General features: G+C 40.8%; 1 protein-coding gene and 2 non-coding genes across 3 annotated transcripts in view; all 3 read left to right on the top strand.

Moving 5' to 3' along the window:
* Positions 1-13,754, top strand: part of EIF3A (eukaryotic translation initiation factor 3 subunit A) — a 46,625-nt gene that overhangs the window by 13,139 nt on the left and 19,732 nt on the right. The window contains exons 7-14 of the mRNA XM_016919462.4: positions 2,933-3,104; positions 7,186-7,290; positions 7,655-7,753; positions 8,783-8,899; positions 9,104-9,289; positions 10,198-10,545; positions 11,461-11,565; positions 11,648-11,761. Of these exons, the coding sequence (XP_016774951.4) occupies positions 2,933-3,104; positions 7,186-7,290; positions 7,655-7,753; positions 8,783-8,899; positions 9,104-9,289; positions 10,198-10,545; positions 11,461-11,565; positions 11,648-11,761 (1,246 nt within the window). The remainder of the gene's footprint in view (positions 1-2,932; positions 3,105-7,185; positions 7,291-7,654; positions 7,754-8,782; positions 8,900-9,103; positions 9,290-10,197; positions 10,546-11,460; positions 11,566-11,647; positions 11,762-13,754) is intronic.
* On the top strand, positions 7,403-7,531 carry LOC112204678 (small nucleolar RNA SNORA19). Its single transcript, XR_002938347.2, has one exon. It is a non-coding gene; the product is annotated as a small nucleolar RNA SNORA19 (small nucleolar RNA).
* Positions 8,363-8,490, top strand: LOC112204677 (small nucleolar RNA SNORA19). The gene has a single exon (XR_002938346.1). It is a non-coding gene; the product is annotated as a small nucleolar RNA SNORA19 (small nucleolar RNA).

Raw genomic sequence — 13,754 nt, 5'->3', positions numbered from 1 at the left:
GTAGAGATGGGGTTTCATGATGTTGGCCAGGCTGTCCTTGAACTCCTGTCCTCAGATGATCCTCCTGGTTCGGCCTCCCAAAGTGCTGGGATTACAGGTGTGAGCCACCACGCCCGGCAGGGTAAATACTTCTATCAAGTCATTTTTTCCTGATTGCAAAATATTAAGTGTAGAATATTTGGGTCATGTTTATTCTCATATAAATACATATGAATATAAAAGGAAGGGTCTATAACCCAACAACCTATAGACCATTTTTTCCCTGTGCTCCACACGTTCAGAGAAACTTCTCTAGCAACAAACTATAGAAATGAGCCCCGAAGGCATAGTCTTCCATTTTATTATTTTTAACGTTACGTATAACCTGTTTTCTGTCACTTAAAAAAAAATACATTTCTGGCCAGGCGCAGTGACTCATGTCTGTAATCCCAGCAGTTTCGGGAGGCCAAGGTGGGTGGATCACTTAGGGTTAGGAGTTCAAGACCAGCCTGGCCAACATGGCAAAACCCCGTCTCTACTAAAAATACAAAAATCAGCTGGGTGTGGTGGCGCACGCCTGTAATCCCAGCTACTCGGGAGGCTGAGGCCGGAGAATGGCTTGAACCTGGGAGGCGTAGCTTGTGGTGAACTGAGATTGTGCCACTGCACTCCAGCCTGGACGATAGAGCAAGACTCCATCTCAAAAAAAAAAAATGCTATTGGACTTAGGCAACACACATACCACCTGTTTTCTTGTATTGGTCCACCAATTATTTTGTTATCCAGTAGAATTATGTAAAGCAAATTGTCTTTCTTATGTAAAACTATTTTAGAGCAATTCATGGGACCAATTAAATGAGTCCCACTAGTATATTTTCTTTCTTTCTCTTCTTTGTTCTTTATTTCTTTGCTTTCTGATACGGTCTTTCTTTCCTTTCTCATAGGGTCTTGCTTCCTTGCTCCGGATGGAGTGTAGTAGTGTGTTGTAGCTCACTGCATGCATCCTTGAACTCCTGGGCTCAGGCTATTCTTCCACCTCAGCCTTCTGAGTAGCAGAGACTACAGGCAAGCGCCACCACATCCAGCTAATGTTTAATTTTTTTTGTGGAGGCAGGGTCTCGTTATGTTGCCCAGGCTGGTCTCAAAGCTTCTGGTCTCAAGTGATCTACCTGCCTCAGGCTCCCAGTGTGTTGGGATTTATAGGCATGAGCCACTGCGCTTGGCCACTAGCATATTTTCTTAGAAACTCTTGAGGATGGTCTCCATTATGGCATCCACTGTCGCTTATGTAATTCACATCCTTTTTTTTTTTTTTGAGACAGAATTTCGCTCTTGTTGCCCAAGCTGGAGTGCAATGGCGCAGTCTTGGCTCGCTGCAACCTCTGCCTCCCGGGTTCGAGCGCTTCTCCTGCCTCAGCCTCCTGAGTAGCTGGGATTACAGGCGTGCGCCACCACGCGTGGCTAATTTTTTTTGTATTTTTAGTAGAAACGGGGTTTCACCATGTTAGCCAGGCTGGTCTTGAACTCCTGACCTCAGGTGATCCACCTGCCTCGGCCTCCCAAAGTGTTGGGATTACAGGCATGAGCCACTGCGCCTGGTCCACATCTGTTTGTTTTAAGGAAAAACATGTTCTTCCAGACACATAAGCTTGCCTTCAGAGAGTACTACAATAATAGTGAGCATTAGGCTGTCTAGCTCTTAGTACATTATTTGGTTTAATCTTTGCAGTAGCCTTATGACTCAGAAAATTAAGTATCTTGCCTACGGTCACAGTCTTGGAAATGGCGAAGGGGAGATGCTAGCCCTTCAGCTCCAGGGCTCGCAGTCTTTGGGGTCCTGCCATGCTCTGAATGCAGCCTGACTTCTTGTCTTTCAGGGATGTGAAAATTTAGCTCCTGGTTCTTGTCTCCCCCTCTCCCTCACTACCATAATAGTGTTCACTTGTGATTCTTAAAATTTTTTTCTGCCTTATTGCCACTTACTTCCTTAGGTTTTTTTTTTTTTTTTTTTTTTTTTTGACAGTCTTAACTCTGCCCCCCAGGCTGGAGTCCAGTGGCATAATCTTGGCTCACTGCACCCTCCGCCTCCTGGGTTCAACTGATTCTCCTGCCTCAGCTTCCTGAGTAGCTGGGATTACAGGCGCCTGTCACCATGTCTGGCTAATTTTTGCATTTTTAGTAGAGATGGGGTTTCACCATGTTGTCCAGGCTGGTCTGGAACTCGTGACCTCAGGTGATCCGTCTGCTTCGGCCTCCCAAAGTGCTGGGATTACAGGCGTGAGCCACTGCGCCTAGCCATTTCCTTAGTTTTTAAACCTGCCTTAATTTTGTAAGGAAGTCTGGGGTATATGAACGTGTGTTTTCTGTCATTTAATCACAATCTTTTTCTTTCTTTTTTTTTCTTTTTTGAGACAGAGTCTGGCTCTGTCGCCCAGGCTGGAGTGCAGTGGCGCGATCTTGGCTCACTGCAAGCTCCGCCTCCCGGGTTCACGCGATTCTCCTGCCTCAGCCTCCTGAGTAGCTGGGACTACAGGCGCCCACCACTACGCCTGGCTAATTTTTTGTATTTTTAGTAGAGATGGGGTTTCACCGTGTTAGCCAGGATGGTCTCGATCTCTTGACCTCGTGATGTGCCCCCCTTGGCCTCCCAAAGTGCTGGGATTACAGGCGTGAGCCACCACGCCCGGTCAATCACAATCTTTTTCTGAAGCTAGAAAACACTGACAGTACTGAGCGGATAGATGAAGTCCTGATTCTCCAAGTATTCGTTTAAACACAGCCCATTTCTCTTACTCCCATGCTTTGATGGAATAATATTTATGAGTATAGTGCACCATGGTGATGTACACGTTCTGTCACTAGCACGCCTTACCGTAAGATTAAAGAGAAGTGCTTTTCTGCTTACCAAGTATCATTTACAAACCTAACAGATTTAAAACTTTGTTCTCCATAGAATGTCTACTAGAGTCCTTTTAGCCACTCTTTCCATCCCTATTACTCCTGAGCGTACGGATATTGCTCGACTTCTGGATATGGATGGCATTATAGTTGAAAAACAGCGTCGCCTTGCAACACTACTAGGTCTTCAAGCCCCACCGACACGAATTGGCCTTATTAATGATATGGTTAGTATTAATTTGAGGATTTTTGTAGCTTTGGGCAGAAAACTTTGTGGTCAGGTTTAATAACTCATGATTAAATACTGGGAATTCTGATTCAGTGCCAAGGGTTCTGATGTATGGACAGGGAAGCACTGGTGTCAATCACTGTTCACTTGAGGCAGTTCCGCGCCAGTGGGTGAGCAGGGGTTAAATTGGTGGGAGTTTTGATCTAGCAGGACTTGGGTTGGCTCTGGGGAATACCGTGGGCCAGTTAGTAAGAGAAAAAGTAATGATGGGCAAGAAGAGTCATGGCTTATTTCATGGGGGCTCTAGGAAAACTAATTAAGCTGTGTGTGGTAAATGTGAAGAGGCTAGGTGTATTAGTATGTTCTCGCACTGCTATATATACCCGAGGATGGGTGTGGTGGCTCACGTCTGTAATCCCAGCACTTTGGGAGGCTGAGGTAGGTGGATCACCTGAGGTCAGGAATTCAAGACCAGCCTGGCAAACATGGCGAAACCCGGTCTCTCCTAAAAATAACAAAAAATTAGCTGGGCATAGTGGCGCACACCTGTAATCCCAGCTACGCAGGAGGCTGAGTCAGGAGAATCGCTGGAACCCGGGAGGCGGAGGTTGCAGTGAGCTGAGATTGTGCCGCTGCACTCCAGCCTGGGCGACAGAGTGAGACTCCTTTTCAAACAAACAAACAAACAAACAAAAAAGAAGTACCTGACACTGTGTAATTTATAAAGAAAAGAGGTTTAATTGGCTCATGGTTCCACAGGCTGTATAGGAAGTATAGTGGCTTCTGCATCTGGGGAGACCTCAGGAAAATTACCGTCATGGTGGAAGGGGAACGGGAAGCAGGTATGGCTTATACGGCTGGAGCAGGAGGAAGACAGAGGGGGAAGGTACCACACACTTTTAAACAACACCAGAACTTGGGAGAACTCTTATCATGAGGATGGGCCTACGGGGATGGTGCTAAATCATTAGAAATTGCCCCCATGATTTAGTCACCTCCCACCAGGCCACACTCCAACACTGGAGATTACAGTTGAACATGAGATTTGGGTGGGTACACAGATCCAAACCACATCACTAGGGGAGAAGGTAAGGTAGACTTACCTTCAGTGTCTGATGTTCAATGTCTGAAGAACTAAAATATTTTCAACTTTTTTCTCTTTTAAACTTTCATTTGATGTTACTAAATAGTATGGACTTAATTAGGGTTATTCAGTGAAATTGTATGTGAAATACTTTTTAAAATGCAGATTTCTAGGTTTTACCCAGCAGATATAATACAAAAGTTTTAGAGTGTGGAGCCTAAGACGTGTTGTTGTGGTTTTTTGAGACAGGGTCTAGCTCTGTTGCTCAGGCTGGAGTGCAGTGGTGCGATTTCAGTTCACTGTAACCACCACCTCCCAGGTTCAAGTGATTCTCCTACCTCAGCCTCCCAAGTAGCTGGAATTACAGGCACACACCACTACAGTGGTTTTTTGTATTTTTAGTGGAGACGGGATTTTGCCACGTTGGCTAGGCTGGTCGTGAACTCCTGGCCTCAAATGATCCATCCCCCTCGGCTTCCCTAAGTGCTGGGATTACAGGTGTGCCACCGTGCCGGCCAGATTTGTGTATCTTTTTAGTGTTTCACATTGATGGAATCTTCCATTCAGTGGAAATTTGTTGAGTGCCTGTTATGTGCCTAGCAAGTGAAACTGAAGGCAGAAGTTGTATTCTAGGGGAGCTGAGATTCTAGGGATTCTTATCATAATAGTCTGACTTGGTTATTAGAATCACCTCCAGTAGATTACTTTGGGGTAAGAGAAAGAGGGATAAGTACTTGGCTGTATGTTTACCAAAAACGGAATTTAAATCATTAACAGTCCCTAATTCATGAATAGAGCAATAAAGAAATCAAAAAGGTAATGGCAGGCTCTCTCAGATATTTTTGAAATGTATTCTGAGGAAACACCTATATTCACTCTGATAAAAGCTAGATAAAAGGCCTAAATTTTCTGCAGTAGTCAATTTAAGAACAAATAACTTTTCTAGATAGTGGCATTTTTCTTTTGTGACATAGTAATGCAGATTCACTTTGTAGCTAACTTTTGCAAAGAGTTCCTGCAGAGCAGCTTTTTTTCTTCTTTGTATTCCTCCATGTTTTTTTCTGCTGCCACTGCCCACAGAGTTCAACTTTCTGTTTATGGGACCGATGTAGGACTCAATGTAATAAAGCAACAGCAGTGTCTTGAGAAAGAAGTTTCATTAGCAAATAAAACATTTGCTAATAAAAAATTTGCTTCTAATTTTTAAAGCTGAAGAAACGTGCCACACTGGAAGGATAATCCATGTCACCTTGTTAAAGGTGATCTTGGCTAGGCGCGGTGGCTCACGTCTAATCCTAGCACTTTGGGAGGCCAAGGCGGGTGGATCACTTCAGGTCAGGAGTTCGAAATGAGCTTGGCCATCGTGGTGAAACCCCGTCTCTACTAAAAATACAAAAAAAAAAAAAATTAGCTGGGCATTGTGGTGCATGCGTGTAATCCCAGCTACTCAGGAGGCTGAGGCAGGAGAATCGCTTGAACCCAGGAGGCATAGGTTGCAGTGAGCTGAGATCGTGCCGCTGCACTCTAGCCTGGGTGACAGAGCAAGACTGCATCTCAAAAAAAAAAAAAAAAAAAAAACAGGTGATCTCTTAGACTTAGATTTAATATACTGCAATATGTTGTCCCAGAAGCGAAAGACATTTACAATTGGCTGGAAGTAGAATTTGAGCCACTAAAACTCTGTGAGCAAGTCATTCGGTGATCACTGATGGGTAGCATTGGACCAACAACTAGGGCATCTAGATTAGAGTCCTCATTGTGCCCACAGAGTGTAGACTTTTAGAAGGATACCAGTTAGTGTCAAGTGAATGGATTAGCTGACTGCCAAGAGGCATTTGTCAACTTCTTGAGTTGACCATATATCCAAGGTCAATACCTGAGCGTTAGGCTTCCATAACCAAATTTATGAGACAGAGTGATTCCATTATCTCAGGAAAAGACTCAAACATTCCTAAGAGTGACTTTTAAATCAGAAAGTAAACCAATCATGTATTTTAGTGAGAAATATAATTTAGTAGATTATGGCAGCCTTTCACATTTCCCTATTCGGAAGGGGACTGCATGAAGAATCTAAAATAACTTGATAGGAATGAAATTAGAGCTGGGAATTTTTTTTTTTTCTCTTAAAGGCAGATTCTAAGTTAGGGAATTTTATTTGTATGCATATACCACACCTTATTGCAGTAAAGATATATGGATGCTTATAAGGAGGAAGTGTTAGAATGTTGTAGGATTTCAGCCTTGTACCCATTTTACATTAGAGTTACCCTTAGACCTGAGTGCTCCCATGTGTGGGCGCCCTCCTTGCTTGGGGATGCGATCTGCCAATATTTGCCTCAGTTTTGTCACCCACTCTCTATGGGTACACACTTCTGTGCTTTGCTCTATCCCAGCAGTTATTTTGTCCTTGGGTTAACAGTTCCTAAAAAAATGACATATTCCATGGTAAAATTGAAGTCCATATAAATGGGGTGATATGTGAAATTCTTTTCTCACAGTTATGTTTGTGAGATTTATTCATGTGTTCTATGTAGCTGTTCTTTTTTGAGCATTTTTGTTTATTTTATGAACGCACCATATGTGAATTCTCCCCAGTTTGGGGCTATTAGAAATAGTGCTGCCATGATAATTTTTGTGTGATAATTTATATAAAAGTAAAACTGGTATTTTCCTTGTTATTGGTAATAAAATATTCTATTGGCCACAGTAGTTGTCTTTGTGAATATTTAATTGGTTGTAGTTGTGTTTTTTAGAGTTTCATTTCCTTTTTACATACTTGTGGGGCTTTTCACGGTAGGTTAATGTGCATAGTGTGGGGCAAAAGACCCAGCATAGTTGTACTTTGGATTCATTTTTGGTAAATTTAGAGGAGGTTGAGGCTTGATGATTTTTTAAATCATTTTACAGATTTCCAATGCTATCATTTATACTAAGTTCAGAATTTTAGTTGGAAAATTTCCTTTGGCAGTTACATCTTTTGTTTTGCTTACTGTAGGTCAGATTTAATGTACTGCAATATGTTGTCCCAGAAGTGAAAGACCTTTACAATTGGCTTGAAGTAGAATTTAACCCATTAAAACTCTGTGAGCGAGTCACAAAGGTAAGCCTTTGTATTTAAGTTCTGGTTGTTACCACGGAGTTGGCCTTCTTGCAGTTTTGGGTTGTATTCATGTTTGTTAAGAGAGAAGTTTTGTCCTATGTGTTGGAATTCAGTGCACATTTCATTGTCTTTTTTCTTTATTTCAAGAGAAAAGATATATCTGATGTGCTAAACAAACCTTTGGAGGTTAATTAGCAGCATGACTAATTTAGCCATTGCTGCCAGTCACCTTCAAACAAGTATCAGTTTGTATTTCTTTGCATTGGATGATGTTTTTGTATATTAAAAAAACAAAGAGTTTTAGATGTTTTAGTATCTCTTATGTAGAAAGTGTGATTCTCTTTCAATTTAATGGATTTTATAGGTTCTAAATTGGGTTAGGGAACAACCTGAAAAGGAACCGGAATTGCAGCAGTATGTGCCACAACTGCAAAACAACACCATCCTCCGCCTTCTGCAGCAGGTAAAAATAAAAAAATAAAAAAAGTTTTGTGATTTTATGTGCTCATCATGAAACTAAAAACTGGAAAAATCTAGAACTGCCTAGGAAGTGAGAACCTCCCCAGGTTCTGCCCCTGGCAAAAATTAGTCTATTTATTAATTTGAAAATCAGAATTATTATATTTACATATTTTGTAACGGACGCTTTTTTTTTTTGGCTGAACACTGTCTTTGGGCATTTTTCCTTGTTAGTAATGTAGGGCTACCTTATTCCATTTAAGGTACTGTGGCGTATTTATTCAGACTCTCTTGATGAAAACCTGTATTCCTAGATTTTTTTTTTCCCTGTTAGAAATCTTGTAGCATTGAGCATCTTTCATACATGTATCTTTGCATACTTCTATTACTTTCTGTGGCATAAGAAGTGGAATTAGTCATAGGGTTTATGGATTTGAAGCTTTAATAGCTATTCAGAAGCCTGGATTAATAGACCCCCCCCACCATGAGTGAATGAGACAGCCTTTTCATATATTTCAGTCCAGGGGCTTAAGTAAGTAAGTGCTCCCATTTTGTTTTCCATTTGTTTCATTTGGGAAGGAGGGCGTTTTATTATATTTTCATCTCAGTATTTGTGCACATTTCATTGACCTGCTTTCTTTTATGTGAGTAGTGTTATTTCTTATGTGCTATACAAATAATTGAAGGCTAATTAGCAGTATAACTATAAATAGTAATGCTGCCAGTCTCCTTCAGACAAAAATTCTGTAAGAAGTGTTTAAATATATTCGGTAAGTAGCAGGTTTTTAGGCTTTTTTGTTTTACAACAACTAGGATTTGAAAAGAGTATAGGTTTGAGGAATAGTATGATAATGGTTCTCAAAGCATGGAGTTTAGAGTCGATGGTCTGGGATTAGCATTCTGGCTTTAACAATGTACTGCTAACATAAATTCTCTGGCATAATTTCTACTTGCCATGACTGTCATGAGATTGCACATAAAAAGTGCTGAATAAATAGTGGCTAGTGTTATTAACCCTTTGTTTTCTATGCAGGTGTCACAGATTTATCAGAGCATTGAGTTTTCTCGTTTGACTTCTTTGGTTCCTTTTGTTGATGCTTTCCAACTGGAACGGGCCATAGTAGATGCAGCCAGGCATTGCGACTTGCAGGTAGGTATGTGCTGTAAGGAGACAGGAGAAGGCCCTTGAGGGCTAGAAAGACACATATCTTCTGTTTCTCAGCTTTTGGTACAGTGATACCATTTTAAAGTTTACTGAGTGAACTTTTCCAGCTTTTGTATATGACATTCTTCTGTTACTTTTTGACTTCATGCTTACTTGTGGATTTAACCATTGATAATTTAATTTTCAAAGGTTCGTATTGATCACACTTCTCGGACCCTGAGTTTTGGATCTGATTTGAATTATGCTACTCGAGAAGATGCTCCGATTGGTCCTCATTTGCAAAGCATGCCTTCAGAGCAGATAAGAAACCAGCTGACAGCCATGTCCTCAGTACTTGCAAAAGCACTTGAAGTCATTAAACCAGCTCATATACTGGTATGCATCTTCCCGGGGAAATAAATCCCAGAAGTTTTGAGGGACTCTTAACGCCATGCCATGTCTTTCACAAAAAGGTTTGAGACAATATCTGAGAGAAGGGATTTATGATATATTTCCTATAGAATTGTACTTGGTAGTTTTGTTATTTGATCAAATACACAAATCATTAAGCTTTCTTCCATTGAACAAAATACTACTCTGTGTAGGTAATGTAATAGGGTGGATTATGTTACAGAAACAACAGAGTGGACATAAGATTCCTCAAAAGTGAAATACAGTGACTGGATTTTTCCCTCCTGCTTAAGTTATTTCTTTTTTTTCTTTTTTGAGATGGAGTCTCACTCTCACCCAGGCTGGAGTGCAGTGATGCCATCTCGGCTCATTGCAATCTCTACCTCCTGGGTTCAAGCAATTCTTGTGCCTCAGCCTCCTGTGTAGCTGGGACTACAGGCACGTACCACGTGCATAGCTAATGTTTTGTATTTTTAGTAGAGATGGGGTTTCACCATGTTGGCCATGCTGGTCTCAAACTCCTGGCCTCAAGTGATCCCACCCGCCTTGGCCTCCCAAAAGTGATGGGGTTACACGCATGAGCCACTGCCTGTAACAAGTTATTTCTTGTATGTGAGCTCTGTTAATGAACACCTAAGGTAGGTTTGGTGCAGAGAAAAGTTGTCTTAGCTAGGAGAGCTTCTTTAGCTGCGTCATTGCTATTAAAAGACTGAATAGGAGCAACACCATAGCATTTAATACCGAAAACAAACAGCTTGGATAGTGTCATCTTCCATTATCAAATGCAGATGCATAGAAAGGCAGTACATCAGGGTTATTTTGTAATTTCTTTGATGCCTAATACCAGAGAATGTTAATTTTGGTCATGTAAAAAAATTCATTTGTTTTTGAAGCAAGAGAAAGAAGAACAGCATCAGTTGGCTGTCACTGCATACCTTAAAAATTCACGAAAAGAGCACCAGCGGATCCTGGCTCGCCGCCAGACAATTGAGGAGAGAAAAGAGCGCCTTGAGAGTCTGAATATTCAGCGTGAGAAAGAAGAATTGGAACAGAGGGAAGCTGAACTCCAGAAAGTACGGAAGGCTGAGGAAGAGAGGCTGCGCCAGGAAGCAAAGGAGAGAGAGAAGGAGCGTATCTTACAGGAACATGAACAAATCAAAAAGAAAACTGTCCGAGAGCGTTTGGAGCAGATCAAGAAAACAGAACTGGGTGCCAAAGCATTCAAAGATATTGATATTGAAGTATGTAGCATCTTAGTCATTAAAAAATTAGTTTTATCCAGGTATTTTGTACTCTTAGAACCACAGTCCTTTACCATTTGTTGGCTTACTGGGTTATTTCATGCATTTTGGTACAGCTGGTCATGACTAAATCTGTGAGTAAGCATATGTTTATTGCTCTGTGAAGTTTTGTGTTTTTTTTGAGACGGAGTATTATCTTGTCGCCCAGGCTGGAGTGCAGTGACGTGATCTCAGCTCACTGCAACCTCCGCCTCCCGGGTTCAAGTGATTCTCCTGCCTCAGCCTCCCAGCTAGCTGGGATTACAGGCTCCTGCCACCATACCTGGCTAATTTTTGTATTTTTAGTAGAGACAGGGTTTCACCATGTTGGCCAGGCTGGTCTTGAACTCCTGACCTCAAGTGATCTACTTGCCTCAGCCTCCCAAATTGCTGGGGTTATAGGTGTGAGCCACCACACGTGACCTGTTTCATAGACACCTTATACACATAGCCTGAAGGTAATTTTGTACACTATTTTACATAATTTTGTGCATGAAACAAAGTTTTGAATGCATTTTGACTGACCTGTCACATGGGTCAGGTGTGGAATTTTACACTTGTGGCACCATGTTGGTGCTCAGAAAGTTTTAAAATTGGGAGCATTTCAGATTTTGGGTTTTTGGATTAGGTTTGCTTACTCTATTTAGTAGAGTCTGGGTAGATGTAGGTTGGAGGAGTGAGAAAAAGATGTATGGATATTTTTTTCCTTATGGTCAAATGGAAATAAGGCTATTGTGTAATATTTTTACATTTCCTAAATTATCACCCATTGTAACAATAAAAGCAATGTAGGATTTTATTCTAGAAAGCAGTGAGTTATGTTAGGCATTGCTTGTTTCTCTTTATTAACAATTGTGCATTTGTATTACCTTTCAGGACCTTGAGGAATTGGATCCAGATTTTATCATGGCTAAACAGGTTGAACAACTGGAGAAAGAAAAGAAAGAACTTCAAGAACGCCTAAAGAATCAAGAAAAGAAGGTAAATGAAAGGATTAGTAAACCTTTAACATACCAAGTTAAGAGAGATTTTTAAAAACTACGTGTGTTTTCGTGTCATTCAGATTGACTATTTTGAAAGAGCCAAACGTTTGGAAGAAATTCCTTTGATAAAGAGCGCTTACGAGGAACAGAGAATTAAAGACATGGATCTGTGGGAGCAACAAGAGGAAGAAAGAGTAAGTTTTTTATTTAATTGTAATATTTTTAGATTGTAATAAAATCCTCTGCCAGTAATGGAACCAAGGATTCAGAATTGCTTTATTTTGTATTCTTCTGCTAGAAATGGTGCTCTAATGGCTGCCTATGAACAGATTGGTAGAAAGAGGGAAAATTTCACAATAGAGATTACAAACGAAACTTGGAAAACAAAGGACAACTGAAAAGCCCATTTTATAAAAAACTGCTTTATATACACTTTAAATGGGTAAATTGTATGGCATGTTTATACAACTCATAGTTTTCATTTTACTTGCAGAATTGTGCAGCCATCTCCACAATCTAATTTTAAAACACATCTCAAAAAGAAGTTCTAAACCCATTAGCAGTAGTCATCCCTATTCTTCCCCACCACCCCAGCCCTAGGCAACCGCTAAACTACTCCTTTCTCTAGATTTGCTGATTCTGGACATTTTATATAAATGGAATTGTGTACTGTGTTGTCTTTCGTGACTAAACAGGTCATTCCATAGTTTTGTTAACTTATAGTATATATTATATTTACCTAATGATACAAAAGCAGGGTTTACAAATGCTTACGGCACCAAATATGTAATAAAAGTGAGTAAGCAGATCTACTTTAAAAAAGTAACCATAAGCAGGAGACAAACATCGGTGTAGGGTGTGATAGGAGAATGCAGCCTTTTCTTGGTTTAATCTGATTGTTGTCCCTTGGAGATTAATGGGCCTAGGATTGCCAGCCCTTCCCATTTTTTTTTCAGGAAAAGTTGGAATTTTTGTGATAATTCTCTTAACATGTAAATAATTAAAAACTAATTAGAAAAGTGCTGCAGACCAAATTGGGTTGATTTGGAGCCTTCAGTTTTTCATGTAGGGTAGAAAAGAAACAGCCATATATCATCTTGCATTGATTTCCAGGTGTTTTTAAGGATGAAAATGCCTTTAAAAATTAAACCATGGTGTTTGTTGTTACCATGTCATATTTATTATTTTATTTTATTATATATAGGCACACCTTGTTTTATTGTGCTTCACTTTATTGTGCTTTTGTGTTACCCAGGCAGGTCTCAAAGTCCTGGGCTCAAACGATTCTCCTGGCTGGGCCTCCCAAAGTGCTGGGATTATGGGTGTGAATCACACCTCCCCCAGCCCCCCATATTATTATTATTATTATTCTTATTTCTTCTTTTACATATTAAAAGTTTGTGGTAACCTTGCATTGAGCAAGTCTGTTGACACCATTTTTCCAACAGCATGTGCTCATTTCATGTCTCTGTCACATTTTGGTAATTCTCAAAGTATTTAATACTTTTTCATTATATTTGTTGTAGTGATCAGTGATCTTTGATGTTACTGTTGTAATTATTTTGGGGTGCCACGAACCACACTCATAGAAGGCGGTGAACCTTCTATGATCTATAAATTAAGTCTCTTCTGACTGTTCTACCGACTGGCCATTCCCTTACTCTCTGTCTCTCCCTGTCCTTGACCCTTCCTATTATTCCCTGAGACACTAATATGTATATATTTATTTGAGACAGAATTTCATTCTGTCGCCCAGGCTGGAGTGCAGTGGCGCAATCTCGGCACACTGCAACCTCTGCCCCCGCCGGGTTCAAGTGATTCTGTGGCCGCAGCCTCCCAAGTAGCTGGGATTACAGGCGCCTGCCACCATGCCCAGCTAGTTTTTGTGTTTTTAGTGGAGATGAGGTCACCGTGTTGGCTGGGCTGGTCTTGAACTCCTGACCTCAAGTGTTCTGTTCGCCTCAGCCTCCCAAAGTGCTGGGATTATAGGCGTGAGCCACTGTGCCCAGCTCCTGAGACGTAATATTGAAATTAGGCTGATTAACAATTCCACAATGGCTTTTAAGTGTTCAACTGAATAGAAGAGTCACCTGTCTCACTTTAAATCAAATGCTAGAAATGATTAAGCTTAGTGAGGAAGGCATGTTGAAAGCTAGGCCTCTTGCACTAATCAAGTTGTGAATGCAA

The sequence above is a fragment of the Pan troglodytes genome, chromosome 8, assembly GCF_028858775.2.
Source record: "Pan troglodytes isolate AG18354 chromosome 8, NHGRI_mPanTro3-v2.0_pri, whole genome shotgun sequence".
NCBI lineage: Eukaryota > Metazoa > Chordata > Mammalia > Primates > Hominidae > Pan > Pan troglodytes.
This window is presented reverse-complemented; position numbering and strand designations above follow the sequence as displayed.